The sequence below is a fragment of the Pogona vitticeps genome, chromosome ZW-PAR (genome assembly GCF_051106095.1).
Source record: "Pogona vitticeps strain Pit_001003342236 chromosome ZW-PAR, PviZW2.1, whole genome shotgun sequence".
Lineage (NCBI taxonomy): Eukaryota > Metazoa > Chordata > Lepidosauria > Squamata > Agamidae > Pogona > Pogona vitticeps.
Window position 1 is genome coordinate 2,269,500 of NC_135800.1, and position 15,092 is coordinate 2,284,591.

A 15,092-nucleotide genomic window follows, 5' to 3' on the forward strand; every position below is an offset into this window, starting at 1 on the left:
TATAGAGTTGGAAGGGATCCTATAGATCATCCGGTCCGGCCCCTGGAAAGGAGCCCCAGTGGGGGGAATCGAACTCCCCACCTCTGGATCCGCAGCCAGAGATTTCACCCACTCAGCTCTCCAGCCAGCTAAATTACTGAACCCTAATTTGGATCTTCACGCCACCACCATCATCATCGTTTTAGAGCTGCAGAGCTAGAAGGGACCCTCTAGATCATCAAGTCCAGAATTGAACTCCCAAGCTCTCAGTGGGGAACTGGACCACTGAGCTCTCCAGCAATGCATTTTCTTTTCCATTAAAAAAAAACCAACTCGTTTATAGTCCTAATGGAGGAAAAGTAGGGGGACGTCTCTCCTTTTTTTTTTCTTTCTCTCCCAGGTTGTCTGCCGTCCTGCCCCGGCTTGTCAAAAATATTACAAAAATCTGCAGAACGGCAAAATCATGGAAAAACACAAAATGATCCAGAAGGAGAAACACCAAATTGGGTGTGTCTGCGTCTTCTCTGTTAAATCCTCGTCAATCATTCAGCTCATCTTCAGAGCCAAAGACATGGTTCAGGCGCGGAGAGCATAGCTAATCTCCGAGCCTCTAGCTTAAAGGGTTCCAAGCCCGGGAGCTCAAGAAGACCCCCCAAGGGCTCTGGAAAGCTGCTAAGAATCAAGAGGACTGGCGACACAGAGCAACGGTCGCCAAAAAAGCCAAACCGTTGACTATGGACCTTGAAGTAGGCTTTTTGAATACAGAAGGTCCTGGTTTTAACCCGTAGCCTCTTCATTTCACTTTGTACATGCCGGTCCAGCACCTGACGGGCTGCACGCGTGCTCTGAGCCCAGCATCAGGCCATCCTGATAGGTTTCTTGTTGCATAAGGCCAGGCGTAATTGCAACATGCATTTCCCAGCGAGAATAAATAAATACATGACATTTTTAAAAACGAAGCTGTCTAGCGAGAGGCTATCTCTTCATTCCAGACTCTGCCCGTTGGAGACGGCGGCTCCCTCCGCCCAAAGGGAGGCATTTTTCAGATCAGTGAACCTTGCAGAAGGCTGCTGCATAAATGGCTTGGTCTTGCGAGGAAAGATGCTTTGCAAAAGCATCCAAGCAAACCGTGGGACGTGAGGAAGGAAGCCGTTCCGACCCTGGAGGCCAACGAGTCTAAACCCCCTGCTCAGGAATGAACGCTGGAGGCCTTCCAGAGAAAGCTGGACAATCCTCCGGGCGATCTGCTTTGACTGGGATTCCTGCCTTGAGCCCTTAGATTCCATGGCTTTATAGACCCCCTTCCAACTCATCCCATGCTTCTATGATGAGAGCTTTCTGCTGAGGTCAAAAGGCAAGAAGGCACAGACCTTCCATCACGTCTGATGCGGCAGGCAAGCTTAGCAGGGTACAAAAAAGACGAGTGGTGTACGCCGTTCTGTCGTCATCCAACAAAGAGCAATCGCTGGGAGGCGGTCCCTACTGCCCCCCCCCAACAACAGCTCACTGCCCGGTGGTGGAGTTGGCCCTGTTATTCAACATGCAAGTACAGAAATAGCTTCACTCTACGATGATATGAACCGCAATGGAACACAACCATGTTTTTTTTATTTAAAAAATCACATTTTAAGGGAGGAAAAAGGATAAGACCATCAACTGGGAAGGAAAACCACCGATACCCTTGGAAGGAAATCCCAAGGGGTTCCCAAACTGGAGACACTTTTCCTCAATACCCCAGTCTGAAGAGAAGGCCAACTCAACAGGTGTGGGGTGCCCCTCAGCATGGCATATTTCCCCCCTCCAATGGTAGCTAGTCCTTCCTTTTACCCACCCACTCCCAACCTTGTTCTTCCTTATGAGAACGACAGGCAGGAATCAGCCGAGAAAGATGAGGAAGGCAGGAGTAAGAGCCATGCTCTTGCAGAATCCTCCCCCCCCCCCAGAAGAGGCGCACGTAGAATTACCTGCAGTGCGAGGGCCAGAGGACCAAGATCTGGACGGGGGTGGGTGGGTCGGGGGCTCTCAAGGGAGACTAAAGCTAGAAAGGGGTGCCCCGGGCTGCCACCTCGGAAAAGGTCAGCCCCCGATGGGACACAGCCTATCAAGAGGGCTGGGCGGTTCCCCATAAAGGGATCTCAGAACCCCCCCCCCCCCCATTAGACCCCTGGGCCCCTGACTGAGCCATGCAGGACAGCCCTGCAACCCAGCATGCTTGGAAAGCATCCCGTAAGAAAGCAACCCGCTTCTGTCCTCCAGGCAAGAGAGGCAAAGCGCAGCAAAAAAGGGATAGAAGCTAAAAGGCCCTAACTTTTTAAAGCCGTCATTTCAAGAAACAGAACACAGAAAGGCATTTAGACCCCTCAGGCTTCTGTTCCCTTGGGGCATCTTTTCAAAGCGGTGGCTTTCCAGAGGTACTGGACTTCCTGACCCAATAAATACACCCAACGGCCTCGTCGTGGTGGGAACGGCAGTCCAAACGACCTGGAGTGTTATTATGTCTGGATAGTCTCTCTGATGGCTAATTCTGCAGGTGGGTGTACAGTAGGACCCCCATATCTGTGAGATCAGTATCTGCGGTTTCACTTATCCACAGTCTGAAAATATTAAAAGAAAAAAAACCTAGAAATATGTTATTTTCCACAATGTATTTACCAGAACTGGCCACTAGATGGCGGCAAGATCACACTATGTATGTATTCTTGTGCTTTCTGGCTCCCTCTAGTGGCCAGTTGTGGTAAATGCATTTTGGAAAATGCCTTTTTCTGGATTTCCCCCCCCCCTTTTTTCCATGCTATGTATAATGTTCACTATTATCCATGGTTTTCAACATCCACGCGAAGGCTTAGAACCAAACAACATACTCACTAACTTTTAGTTCTGGTCGGGGCTCAGCCTCTCGGCTTTGTCGAGTGTTTGCGTCCGTGCGCGCGCAACTCCACTCCCCCCCTGCTGCACATAACGAGTTCCGTCACAACCGGAACCGAACGCGATTGCAGCATGGAGGAGGAAGACAGCTGCAGGGAGGGAGGCAGAGGGAACTTTTCAACCAAACCCCAGCAAATTTTGTGTGTGTGTGCGCGTGCTCCACTGTATTTTAGCAGGTTCTTCTGAATCCTGTCTAGCTTTACAATGGGATGCCTGCATTGACCATGTTTGCATACCACATTTTAACATAAAGATTATCATGCTCATCATAAACAGCAAAACACACAGAACCTACCGTCTGAAACATGGCAGAGGAAAGGCAATCGGCGACGCGACTCCACAGACGGTAAAGGCCTGGGGTGGGGGAAATCAACAGCCTCCCCTCCTCACCCATGGGGGAAAAAAACCCCAAGTCAACGTAAGAGAAGAAAGAAGCCCCCAAGTTCGTCACTCACCGAGGGCACAGGATAGGAGCTGTGCTGATGGAGGAAGGAATTAGAGATGGACATACTGAGGGCCTGAGTAGTGCCGATGTCCTCGGGGGCGAAGGACACTTTAGGTGGCTGGACACAGTAAGAGACAGAAGAGAAGGAGGAGGCAGCGAAAGAGGCCTGCTGGAGGAAAAACGAGAAAGAGAGAGAGGGGGAAGAAAAAAGGACAAGGAAGAAGGGAAGGGGGAAAAAAAAAGGCAAGCACGAGGCAGGAGGGCGAGCAAGCTTTCGGAGGCATCCGAGACCAGAGTCCTGGGCCCTGCACAGATTCAGGCTAAGCCCGAGCCGACGGGCAGGAGGGAGATCTGGATCGGACACAGCCAGGACCTCCGACCCGAAACGTTTCACAACCAATGGCCGCAAAAATTAAGACTCCTTCCTCAAAGGGAGGACGCCTGAGTTGACAAGGAGCGGGATTTTGTGGCGAAAGAATACGACCCCCCCCCTCCCGTGCCATTTCTAGTTTGCAAAACAAAAATGACCAGGCTTAGAATTCTAAGGGAAGGCCAACGGGCAGTACGGTTTGGTAGGACCATGATATCCACTGGGAATGGGGTATATGCAGTGCAATAAAATAGGATATAATAAAAAATTTACAATACAAATGCACTGCAAGCGGAACTAAAATAGGAAACCAGAAGTGGCAAAGAGAGTCACTTTCAGGTTGAAGGAAATGGGTATTTCGGGAGGGTGTTAAAAGGTGTAGGGAGGAGCTGCGAAATGACGGAAAGGTAGATTTCTACTCCGGGAAGCTTCCAGACGCTGAAACTCCCTCCTGGATTTTTAATCTGGAAAAGGAGTATTTTGGGGTGGGTGGGGATGAGAGGGCGTCTGGTGTGTACACACGACAGACACATCTTGACCAAGATCTGTGCATATGTTTAGGGGCCTCCCCCTTCAGTTATAAATACAGTCCCCTCCAGAAACACAGCATAAACAAAATTGAACACGAATGGTGGTATTGTGGGGGCGGATTAAAAGGGGGAGCCCACTCACCAACTGCCTCTGTTTTGGTGGGAGGGCAGGAGGTGGGGCTAGATCCTGGCCCGAGTCTGCACTGCTGAAGGAGTCGTTGAACCCGTAAACCTCCATCAGGTGCTTGTTCTTCTGCTGGTAGATGTGTTCGTTCTGCGGGGTCTGGTAGAACATGGAGGGCTGTGGCTCGGAGTAATCTTCGACAAACTGCATATAGGCCATCACTGGAACATAAAAAGTGCGCTGAGGGGGGTCACCCAGTTGTGGGACACTGACAACTCTTTTCTCTCTCTCTCACTCATACATACACACACATCTCTCGTTACTGCAAGGAAAGGAGGAATATAAATGTAAAAAAATGAACAAATAAATAAATTTAGAAGGATAAGAGGTAAAATCAACCACAGATCTATTTGAAGTAGAGACGTATAAAACTGTTTAGAAGAATACACTCCTAGCCATCGTTTTAAGCCCACTGGAAAGACATTTGCCAAGCAAATGAGGCAACAGGAAATGACGTTTCCTTGCAGACAAAAAGGTCAGGATTAAATAACTCACCATTCAAGGTTCTAAAAATAGACGAAACAGCTCACAGAAAATGTGATTATCCTGTCTGCACTATAAGAGAAGGAGACTCAGATATTCCATGAGTGATTTAGGCTGTTTTAAGCATCTGAATGGTAACATGTTCAGGCTTGATGTATTTACTTTGTAATGGAAAATACATTTACAAATTAGTTGATGACAGGAGAGGGGAGAGAATCTGGCATGCCACTCTGGAGCTTTCCGGAAGGGTCAAAAACGTTAAGAAATGCTCTTCTGGTGTAAGCAGGAGAGAAGCAGGCCCTATAATTAAAGGACATGGTGGATTTCTCCATCCCCCCCAAGCCCCTCCATCCCCCCTCAAAAATATCTGGAACTAAGCCTGAAGGAAAGCAGGCACATTCCTGAGATTTCCGCTCTACTGGACCCTCTCGGCTTGTTCCAACAATCCAGGAAAGCCAACAAAACAGACGGAAAATTACATCACTTGGTTTCATGTGGAAGCTGGCCAGGCACCTGGCTGCCAACGTTGCAGGAGGAGGAGCAAAACCCAAAGCCATGAATGCACTTCGGAGCCTCGTCGCGTAGTGATTGAACTGCAGGACTGCAGCCGAAACTCTGCTCACCACCTGGGTTCAATCCCAGGTAGATGGCTCAAGGTTCACTCAGACTTCCATCCTCCCAAGGTCAGTAAATTGAGTACCAAGCTCTCACTCTGTCTCACTCTGTGTGTGTGTGTGTGAGAGAGAGAGAGAGTTGCACTTACTGTGTTTGTTTTTCTTCTCCGGCAGGGGAGGCGGCTTCTCAGAGTCGCCCACGAGGTCGGGAGCAGCAAAGTCCGCCAGGAATTCCACCGGAGCCGGAGAGTTCCCGGGCTGGAAGGGCAACACGGCGGCAAAAGGTGTGAAGGGCATCGAGGAGAGCAACGTGGAGGCGCTGTGCAAGTCATCTTCAGAAATGTTGTCGTATTGCGAGGGATGCCTCTCGAGCAAGACCCGGCAGGCGGGGGTGTCGAAGGCAGGGGTGGCCGTCCCCCTCCTCTTCTTCTCCGGCAGGGCGGGAGGTATTTCGGCCACCGGCGCGGCCAGCGCCGAGGGGCTGCCGTGTTCCGGCAGCTGGAAAGAGTGTCCGTGAAAGGGGGAGCCGGACTCCCCCAAAGATTCCGGCAGAGGACTGAGGATGCCGGACACCGGCTGAGGGATCTGGTCGGCACTGGAGAGGTCCTGCTGCAGGAACTCGTAGTCTGGATCGTAGTGATCTGAAAAGGACCAGAGAAAGGGAGGAACGTCACAGGGCTTTGCACTCTTCCCAACTTGCAGTTCTAAGACGGTTGTCATTTTAAAATCACTACATGGCGGGGTAGAACTCCATCTTGCAGCACAGGCTGAGATTCTGGGAGTTGCTGTCCAGAAAAGTAACTGCTCTGTGTAACATGGGATGTATGTCATTTCTCTAATGAGTTCCACCATGATGGTGAGGAGGTGCTGAGAACTGGGGCCTCATCCACAAGGGTTCTGGTTCACTCCCTGCTGCTGCATTGTTTTTTTTTACATCCGAGGCCTGTAGTACAGACCACCTAGTGCACATCATCAGCCTTCCCCACTCCTCTGCCAGCTCATCTCTCCTCCGCTCTCCCTCCGGCCCAACAAAGGTGTTTGCTGCTCACCTAACGTTTCACAGCTTGTGTTGCGGGAGCATTGGCCACTGTCACAATCCAGCGACGAGAGCTGCTCGTCCGACTTGCTGAGTTTGCCCATGCTGTTATACGGGGAGAGGCGGGGGGACTCCCCGCCGTAAGACTGGCTGCCCCCGGACAGCCTCCGCTGGGCGTAACAGTCCGAGTCAAAATCCTGGAAGGCAGAAGAGGAAGGAGGAGCGTTATACCTCTATATCAGCATCGTGACTGCCTTATAAGTCTCACCTATAATATGTTTAATGTCTTTTGCTGGTCGTGGGCTAAGAACAATATCCGAATTGTCTGCCAATTTTGTGACAGTTCGTTAGGTGGGTTCCCTTTTCAACCATGCTGAAGTCCTCTTATTTTGCCCTGCCTTTGCTGTTGTTAATGCTTGACTTTCTGTTTTTGTGATTTCCACACACCCCCTCCAGTTTTGTGTAATCGGCGTCTGCTGTTTGCAGGCTGCCCCTGGGTTATGGATGTGAACTCTCCCCTCCACAGAAGCTATCCTTTTCTGATGAATTTTTTTGGGGGGGGAAAGGACTATTCCTACCAGTGTCACCGTTTCTGGAGAAGCAGCTGTGCCAGTTGACTCTCAGGCACTACAGCAACAAGACAAAACCAAAAATACTAGAGCAAATTTAGGATCCAAAACCTTTACTCCTGTGTGTGAGTTTCTGTGGCTTGTGTACTTGGCTGAAAATCAAGACTATAAATTGGTCAGTCTTAAAGGTAAACCCCCCCCCAAGGATTTTGTTTCTGTTATTCCTGCCAATGAATCTGCAGAAACTGGATCTTACCTAGCATGGCCCAAATTTCCTCTTTGTTCCCTATGTCACACAGCTGCCCTCACTGTATTCCACTTTATCTTCCGAGGGCTTACATTCTCCACCTGCTCCTTATCTACCTTATTTATTTATTTATTTATTTATTTGATTTTTACCCCGCCCCTCTAGACCATGTCTACCTTACCTCCTTTCTTTCTTACCTCTTCATTCTCCTGGCGTCCTTGGACCTTCCAACCCACGATTCAACCTCCTACTCGTTTGTTTTCTCACCATCTTTATTCCCTGATTTGACATATCTTTTTATTCTTCCAGACAGGCTTCCCTTACTCCTTTTCCTCCTTTCAAACAGCCCTTGACCACCTCGACCCTTTCAAAAATCGTTTTCCCCAAGTTAAGATCTTTTGGCCTTCAGTGTTCTCCCCTCGTTCACGACTCTGAATTTTCTCAGAAAAGAAACGTCTTGTTGCATTTTTCTTTTCTTTTTTTCCGAAAAAGGGTGGGAAGGAAGAGCAAGAATTTTTTTTAATTTGTTCTGATTGATTTATATACCACCTGCCTGACGGCCATGCGGGTGGTTCACAAGCCATCAAAATGCATAAGAACAACACAGTCAAGGTGCACTGAACAAATTAAACTTAAAAAAAATATTAAGCAAGGTTAAAAATGGCAACAATTAAATAAAAGGCTGATACTCAACAAGTTCTTCAACTGGCTGGTTTTGAGAAGCCTGCCGGAATAGGACAGGGTTTTAAAAATTTATTAAAAGGTGGCAAGGATGGGGCCGAGCGAATTTCACCTGGCTGTTCCTTCCAAATGCCAAGAAGCCCTTGTTTCCTTCCGGGCCTCGTTAGCACTCCTGGCTGTCCAGTCTGGGAGGAATGAGCAGGACGGGCAATCCCTGCTGGGAGAAGCCACGCCACGGAACGTGGTCCCAAGAACAGAAACTGGAGAAACTTCACTTTCGCCAATTTCTTTATCCAATTATCGAAGCCCGAGATACGTACACCAAGGACAAGACGGAGAACCAAGGAAAGAGAAGGGAAGTTCTGGACCCAACTACCTCCCTCTTTTCCGGACCGATTCTGGAAAAAGGCGAAAGGTTCACCTGTCTGTTGATTCCGATGGGTAAACTGGACCCGCTGGTCGTCCGGCTCATGGGCGCGACAACAGCTACTCTGGTCGGAGAAGGTGCGGACTGGCGTTTTTTAGGTGGCAAGGCAGGAGGGGGACTGTGAAGAAGGAGAAAGAGACCCACACCGGAACACTCCGTGTGAAAACAAGAATTTTTGTTCTCAATGAACAAGGCACACAAAAAACATCGGGAGCGGGAATACGAACTTCCCGAGCGTTCTCAGGGTATAAGGAGAGTTCACGTCTACTCAACAAACTGGTTTGCTTTCTCAGTTTTGCTCAGGAAACAAAGGCCAGACCCCGGTTGGGATTTTTACTCTGAAGCAAGTGGAATTAAGAATTGGACCCAAGCAGGCTGATAAAAGCCCTTTCGCCTCTCGCTTACTAGAAGGAAACAAACCTGTCATCAGGCCTGAGGGTGGGAAGAAAACCCAAACCACCCTTTGGTTTCCATTCAGGGTGAAGGAGTGGATCATTGTTTCTGATGGAACAGGTAAAAAGTACAGTGGCTGGCTCTTCCGAATGCCAACACATTTGCCAACGATTCCACTTCTTGGGGGAAAGCCAACTGCCTCTTATCTCACCTCATCTACGCTGAGAAATATCACACAGGAAATCCGTAGCAACCCAAGCCCTTGAAAGAAGAATCATCCCACACGTTTCTGACAAAGGGGGCAAAGCTCGCTCCTCTCCCCCACGAAAGCAGCAGGGTTTTTGAGATTTATTTTTAAACTTGACGCCAGGGGCGAGAAGAGGCGTAGGAGGAGGGCTTTTGATAATTCCCCAGCACAGTAGTTTAGGATTTTTTAAAAATGTGTTTACTGGTGAAGAGACGGAGAGGGAGGAAAGCGAGTAACACCCTTCGTTTTCGGTTTCTCTTTCGCCTCCTCTCTGTCTTCCACTTGGCCAAAAGTCAAGGCGGCTTCCGAGCCGAGGGGCGCAAGCTCTCTCGGGTTTAATGCCCGGCGTTCACCTGAAGCAACCCTAACCGATCAAAGGTCTTCCAAGGGCAAAGTTGGCTTATGTTCACCTTTTTTTTTTTTTAGTAAGCTATTTGTCTGAACCCTTTTAAAAAAACCTATTTGTTTACTCACTGTTTTCAAAGATTGTCTTTCAGTGATGCTGGACTGCTTTGGGCCCTTTTTTAAAGGGGAAAGGCGGGGTTAAAGTATTTTAAATAAAGAAATAATAAAGGAAGTCAGTAAGATGAAGGATCTGAAAACTGCAGGGGTTGCCCATGCCAGCCCATAATTTCTGGGGATGAAGGACACTCGGGAGGAATACAAGCATGAACAAGGCCACATGAAGCCTGTGGGATGAAGACTGTTCACACCATCCTATAAATTTACACACATCATCTGCAGCTGGCGATGAAACAAGGGTACATGGAAACCGGAATTAAGGTGATGTGAAAAGGATTATTTTTAAAGGTACAAAACCATGAGCCCTGTTTCAAACTTAACGGAAGGGGGAGAGTTTATAGGCTCTCCATGTTACCTGTTTTCAGCCACTCGAATGCAAGGAAGGGGAGGTTTTGGGGGAGCGACTTCCTCATCCATGGCATCAGCCAACACATCTGGAGTCTGAGCCATCTCGGCCGTCTTGTTGAGAATCTCGAGCTCACGATCTGTCAAGGGAAGCTCTGATGTGCTGGTAAGGGGGAGGGGGTAAAAAAGGGAGAGAGTTTGCGGGATTGAGATCACTCGGTCAAACTCAATCCCGCCCCTCCGCGGATGTCCGTCGTCACTTACCTCTCCGACATACACGCCGGTAAGCTAGGCTTGATGGGGCTCGTGGGGGACGGGTGCTCCTGTTTCTCAATGGTGAGCCTCACCAGCTCCTGAATGGAAAGATAAATAAAAACACGCTAGCAAACAAATCAACAACTGCTCGTTATTAGCTACAATGAATGGCGAACCAAGGGGTTCGTTTTCCCCAAATGCAGAACCACTAAAACTGGAAGTTTGGGTAGCGGTTTTAGTTCTACATCAAGTTCCTCATATTAGAAACGCGGGAAAACACAGGGGCTGCTATTTTCGGACAAACACCCTTGACGGGTTCGTTTCTGGGTGTGCGACAATCTTGTGGGCATGGGGAAATTTGAGTGGGACATGCAGAGCCCCAGGAATGAGGAAACCTTCTCAAAAGGGTGTCTGCCTTAAAAAATAATAATCCTGGTTTGCTTGCAAACTACAGCTGCGTTCAGAGGTAACCATGAGTCAAGATTTCAGAGAGTTCTTGTTTAGAGTTACAGGTTAGGAACCCTAATTTGAGCAAGAGGGGAACTGGTGCCTAGTTAGTTTCAGAGCTCTTGCTAACAGGAGGCGTTAATAGGGCCAAAGCAACCCTCCAGAGCAATCCTTTAGAGTTCTGACTGGAGTTTCAATGCAGCCAGTGTGTTGCAGCAGAAATATAAGAAGCCCCTTGTGGAAAGTCAAAATTAAGAAAACCGGAGGGATGTGAACAGGCCGTTCTTGCAATGGTCAGAAAAGGCAAGAATTTGGCATACATTCACGCATCTTCTCCTTCATGTAAAAAAAAAAAAAAGCAGTATTATAGCGGAAACGTACATAGAGAATACACTGCTCAACTCAACTCAGTGGAATATGCAGACGTTTAACAAACTGAAGGAGGCAGCTCAAGCTTAAAAGGGGCTGTCCTATATGAACAGAGAGGGTTTCTATCAAAACTTTCATTTCTGAGGATGATAATCTATCCCACGAAGGAACCACCAGGCAAATCAGAGCACACGGTGCGAAAATCATGCTTTTTTTTAAAAAGTGTGTCCTAGAATTTAATTGTCTCCAGTGATGCTCACATCACTTCAAAAGACACACTGTAGAAATATCCGGAAGGACCAGCTTTTTTTTAACTGCTACCATAGGCTTTGGGAGATTAGTGTGGTCTCCAGCCGAGATCAGGATGGGGAGATTCCGTACACTCCGTAAGAACGGCTGCCAGAGGATGTGGAGAGGGGACAGTACCTTGACCCCATCCAGGACGGCCTTAATGACCCCCTTCACGGTGTTCACCACCTCTTTGTCTTCCGAGTTGACGCCTTCCAACATGACCTGATCCGACCAACGAATCAGATTTCCCAGGCTCTGATACACCCGGCTGTAGCAGGACGAAATGGCAGAACTGCAGGAGCAAATAAGATAAAATAAAATCATCCATGTATTTGAATTCTGACAATGTGAATTAGCTTCCACCACTTCACCTGCTCGTCACCACTAGTTCGCAGTCTGATTATGGAAGATTGGAAAAAAAAAACAGCATTAGGTTAAACACTGAACAGAGCATTTTGTGGGCACCATTCATTAAAAAAAAGGGAACTAAAAAGTTCCCTTATCCTAGTTTTGCTTCCTCTGTTGTCAGCACAAAAATACTTCTGTCCTGAACAGACTTCAAATATATGAACGTCACTTGGTATACAGGGCGTGCACGATATTTAAAAGTCTCTTCCAGAAATAAAAACGGCCCAGTAAATGGTTTCAACTCTTATTCCAATGGAGCCCTTGGGTCTAGACTGATTTTTTACTCGAAATCTGAGATCAGAACGGGTGATTCTCAATTGTTGGTCCTTTGGCTGTTTTCGGCTTTCAGTTTCCTGAAGCCCTAGCCATGATGGCCACCGGCCAGGGATCGTAGGAGCTGAAGTTCACAACCTACGGAGGTTCAAAGGTGGAGAACCAGTGGGCTCAGGGTAAGGTGAAATCCCTAGTTTGTAGTAGAGATGGGCACGAATCTTGGTTTGGAGATTCGTGCCGGTTCGTCCAAGCAGCACCACAAGTGTTGTGTGTTCTCCTCTACCATCTCCCCTTGCTGGCTCCCCCACTCACCAGCTGGCTTGCGTTGCTCTTTCCCTTCTTTTTGCGGGATCCTCCCGTCGCAGCAGGAGCGGATGCTTCCCTCCTCTGCCTCCTCCAGCAGCCGCCCACTCAGATGTGGAGGCAGGGCAGGGAATCCTACAGTGAGCCAGCCAGGCAGGGTAGAAGAACGGAATGCACGATACCCGTGGTGCTATGCCAACATACCAGCACGAACCTACAGACCTCAGGGCTAACTCATCCTTCCATCCTTTCGAGGTCAGTAAACCAAGTGCCCGGCTCAACTGGGGAGGGCAAGCCCAGGTTGTTCGCTAGCTGTAACTCACCTTTGCTGAATCCGTGGGTCTGTCTGGACCAGCGGCAAGATGGCTTCCAGTACTTTGCTTGCTGATCCCGGCAGCATTTCTAGCACTTTGTTATCGATTGCCATTTTGTCCACAATGGTCTTAAAATAACGGAGGGCGCTCACAACATCCTTCTCCTTCTCCTCCAGCCAAGTTAGATTCTAAGGAGAAAGAAGGGAAGAGAGAAAGAACATAAAGCAGTGAAGGAGAAACCAGTATTTTCAAAATCAGAACCATCCTGACAAGAAAGAGCATTCCCATCTAAATGTTTTCATCTCTCATTGATGGCTGAAGATAAAAATGTGCTGTATTCATAATTCTCTCTCTCTCTCTCTCTCTCTCTCTCTCTCAATTATACTGTAATAAAATTAAAGTTTCATTAGCACCCCTACACACACACACACACAGCTCCCTGAAATTTAAACAAATTAGAAAGTTCTGTTTTGCCACATTACTTATTAAAGTTTTGGCAGTCATGGGGTTCAGAAAGCCCACCATCAGTGACTGAAAATCTTATTCATTACTTGTCTGGCCTTTGAGATTCAGTCAAAATAGGTTTAAACCCCTATTTTACTTGCTTTTAATTATTCCACTATATTTTAGTTAGCGTAAACTGCTTGTTGTTTTTTTTAATGTTTAACTTATGAATGTATTCAATTCTGTTCCTTTTAATACTGTAAGCTGCCTTGGGTCCCCTTATCAGGAGAAAGGCGGCCTATAAATAAAACAAACAAATAATCTCTCTCTCTCTCTCTCTCTCTCTCTCTCTCTCTCTCTCTCTCATGAGAACAAGTCCTAAGGAAGGATTTTGCCTTGTGTGAGCTACTCAAGCCCACCATTCCGGCATGAACCACATCCCAAGGCAGCTGGGTGTTCTCCCTCAGGTCGAAATGACACTTAGCCCCACAGAATTGAGGAAACGGCCTTCTTTCTTTCGGCAATGGTTATGAATGAGAAACACAAGCCGATCCAGAAAAAGCTGCCTCAATATAAACAGGCATACATCTTGCAAAGGCTGGAGCCCTGGGCATGTGCTATTTCAGTGACTCCGGCTTTCACGCTTCTGAGAGTCAAGGGTTAATGGGGCACAACTCCTAAAATAAATACAAATGAACAACAGGGCAAATAACACATATATACGCAATCTGATCTGGATCTGATCCTGGCTCTTCAGCAAACCTCTTCCATCCTTCCCCTTCCTTCCTAGCCTTGGGAGTGGGAATCTTTCCTGTCCCATTAATCTAATCAGTTTCATCCTTTCTAACTAATCAATTGGCCACAGACAAATAGTCATAAAAATGGATTAGGAGTTAACCCTCTTAGAGGCTGACACCACATCAGTCATTCTGCTCAGACCGTGGCAGGGGTGGTGGTGGTGGGGGTGGAAGCAAATCACCCACACCCCTTCCAACCAGGCTTCTCTGTGAACCTTAAGATTTCAACGTAACAGAGACCCTGCTTCAAAGAGAAACGAGGCCTTCTGAAGATTCTGCCCTTTACACACACACACCCCCGATCATCCCCAACAAGCACAGCCAATGGTGAAGGGTGACATCTGACCAGAGGAAGGCTAGGGACACCCACCCTAACACAGAGATACCACCATTCTCTGCTCACCGATGGGGGAAGCCAAGAGGAGAGTGAGGAGAGGTGGAAGGGCAACCCAGGGAAAGCCAAAAGCCAAAAGCTGCCCGTCCGTGATATGAATGGAACAGAACAAAATAAGAGGATGAACCAAGATACAACTGGGGCACATCGTTGATTTCCGGGCCCTGAAAGTTGCTGATCGGATTGCTCTACAGAGATTCCAGGAGGTACTCGTTCCCTTCTATTTAGCACTGGTTAGGCCTCCTCTAAAGTGCTGTCTCCAGTTTTGGACAACCCGCTTGAAGAAGGATGTCAACAAATCGGAGCAAGCTCGGAGGAGGGCGACAAGGTGGATCAGGGGACTAGAAACCAAGCCCTGTGAGGAGAGACTGGAAGAATTGGGTATGTTTAGCCTGGAGAAAAGAAGACGGAGGGGAGAGAGGAGAGCCCCTTTCAAAGACTTCAAAGGCGGTCCTGCAGAGGAGGGGCAGGATCTGTCCTCAGTCATCCCAGATTGTAGGAGACGTACGAATGGGCTCAAGCGACAGGAAGGCAGGTTTAGGCTGAATACCAGGAAAAAGTTCTCAACTGTTAGAGCAGTACAACAACGGACCAAATGGCCTTAGGAGGTTGGTGAGCACTTTTCTCAAGAGAAAACTGGAACACCTTCCATCCAATCTGCTTTGACTTGGGATTCCTGCCTTGAGCAAGAGGTTGGACGCGATGGCCTTAAAGGCCCCCTTCCAATTCACTGATTCCATGATTTTATGATCTCTATTGGGCTGTCTGGCGGTTTCTACTTCTTCCTTTGGTCTTCCACC

At 48.2% G+C, this 15,092-nt stretch overlaps 1 protein-coding gene across 13 annotated transcripts in view; it reads right to left on the reverse strand.

Annotated features, from left to right (window-relative positions):
• The window catches only part of RAPGEF1 (Rap guanine nucleotide exchange factor 1), a 106,345-nt gene that overhangs the window by 17,809 nt on the left and 73,444 nt on the right, over window positions 1–15,092 (reverse strand). For 6 of the 13 annotated variants that reach the window (XM_078382757.1, XM_072984896.2, XM_072984895.2 and 3 more), the window contains 9 exons: window positions 12,667–12,845; window positions 11,495–11,651; window positions 10,262–10,350; window positions 10,008–10,160; window positions 8,485–8,608; window positions 6,580–6,763; window positions 5,680–6,171; window positions 4,392–4,594; window positions 3,360–3,518 (listed from right to left, as the gene is read on the reverse strand). In XM_078382757.1, coding sequence (XP_078238883.1) covers window positions 3,360–3,518; window positions 4,392–4,594; window positions 5,680–6,171; window positions 6,580–6,763; window positions 8,485–8,608; window positions 10,008–10,160; window positions 10,262–10,350; window positions 11,495–11,651; window positions 12,667–12,845 — 1,740 coding nt within the window. The remainder of the gene's footprint in view (window positions 1–3,359; window positions 3,519–4,391; window positions 4,595–5,679; window positions 6,172–6,579; window positions 6,764–8,484; window positions 8,609–10,007; window positions 10,161–10,261; window positions 10,351–11,494; window positions 11,652–12,666; window positions 12,846–15,092) is intronic. The other 7 variants (XM_072984891.2, XM_072984889.2, XM_078382758.1 and 4 more) reach the window with 3 other exon arrangements.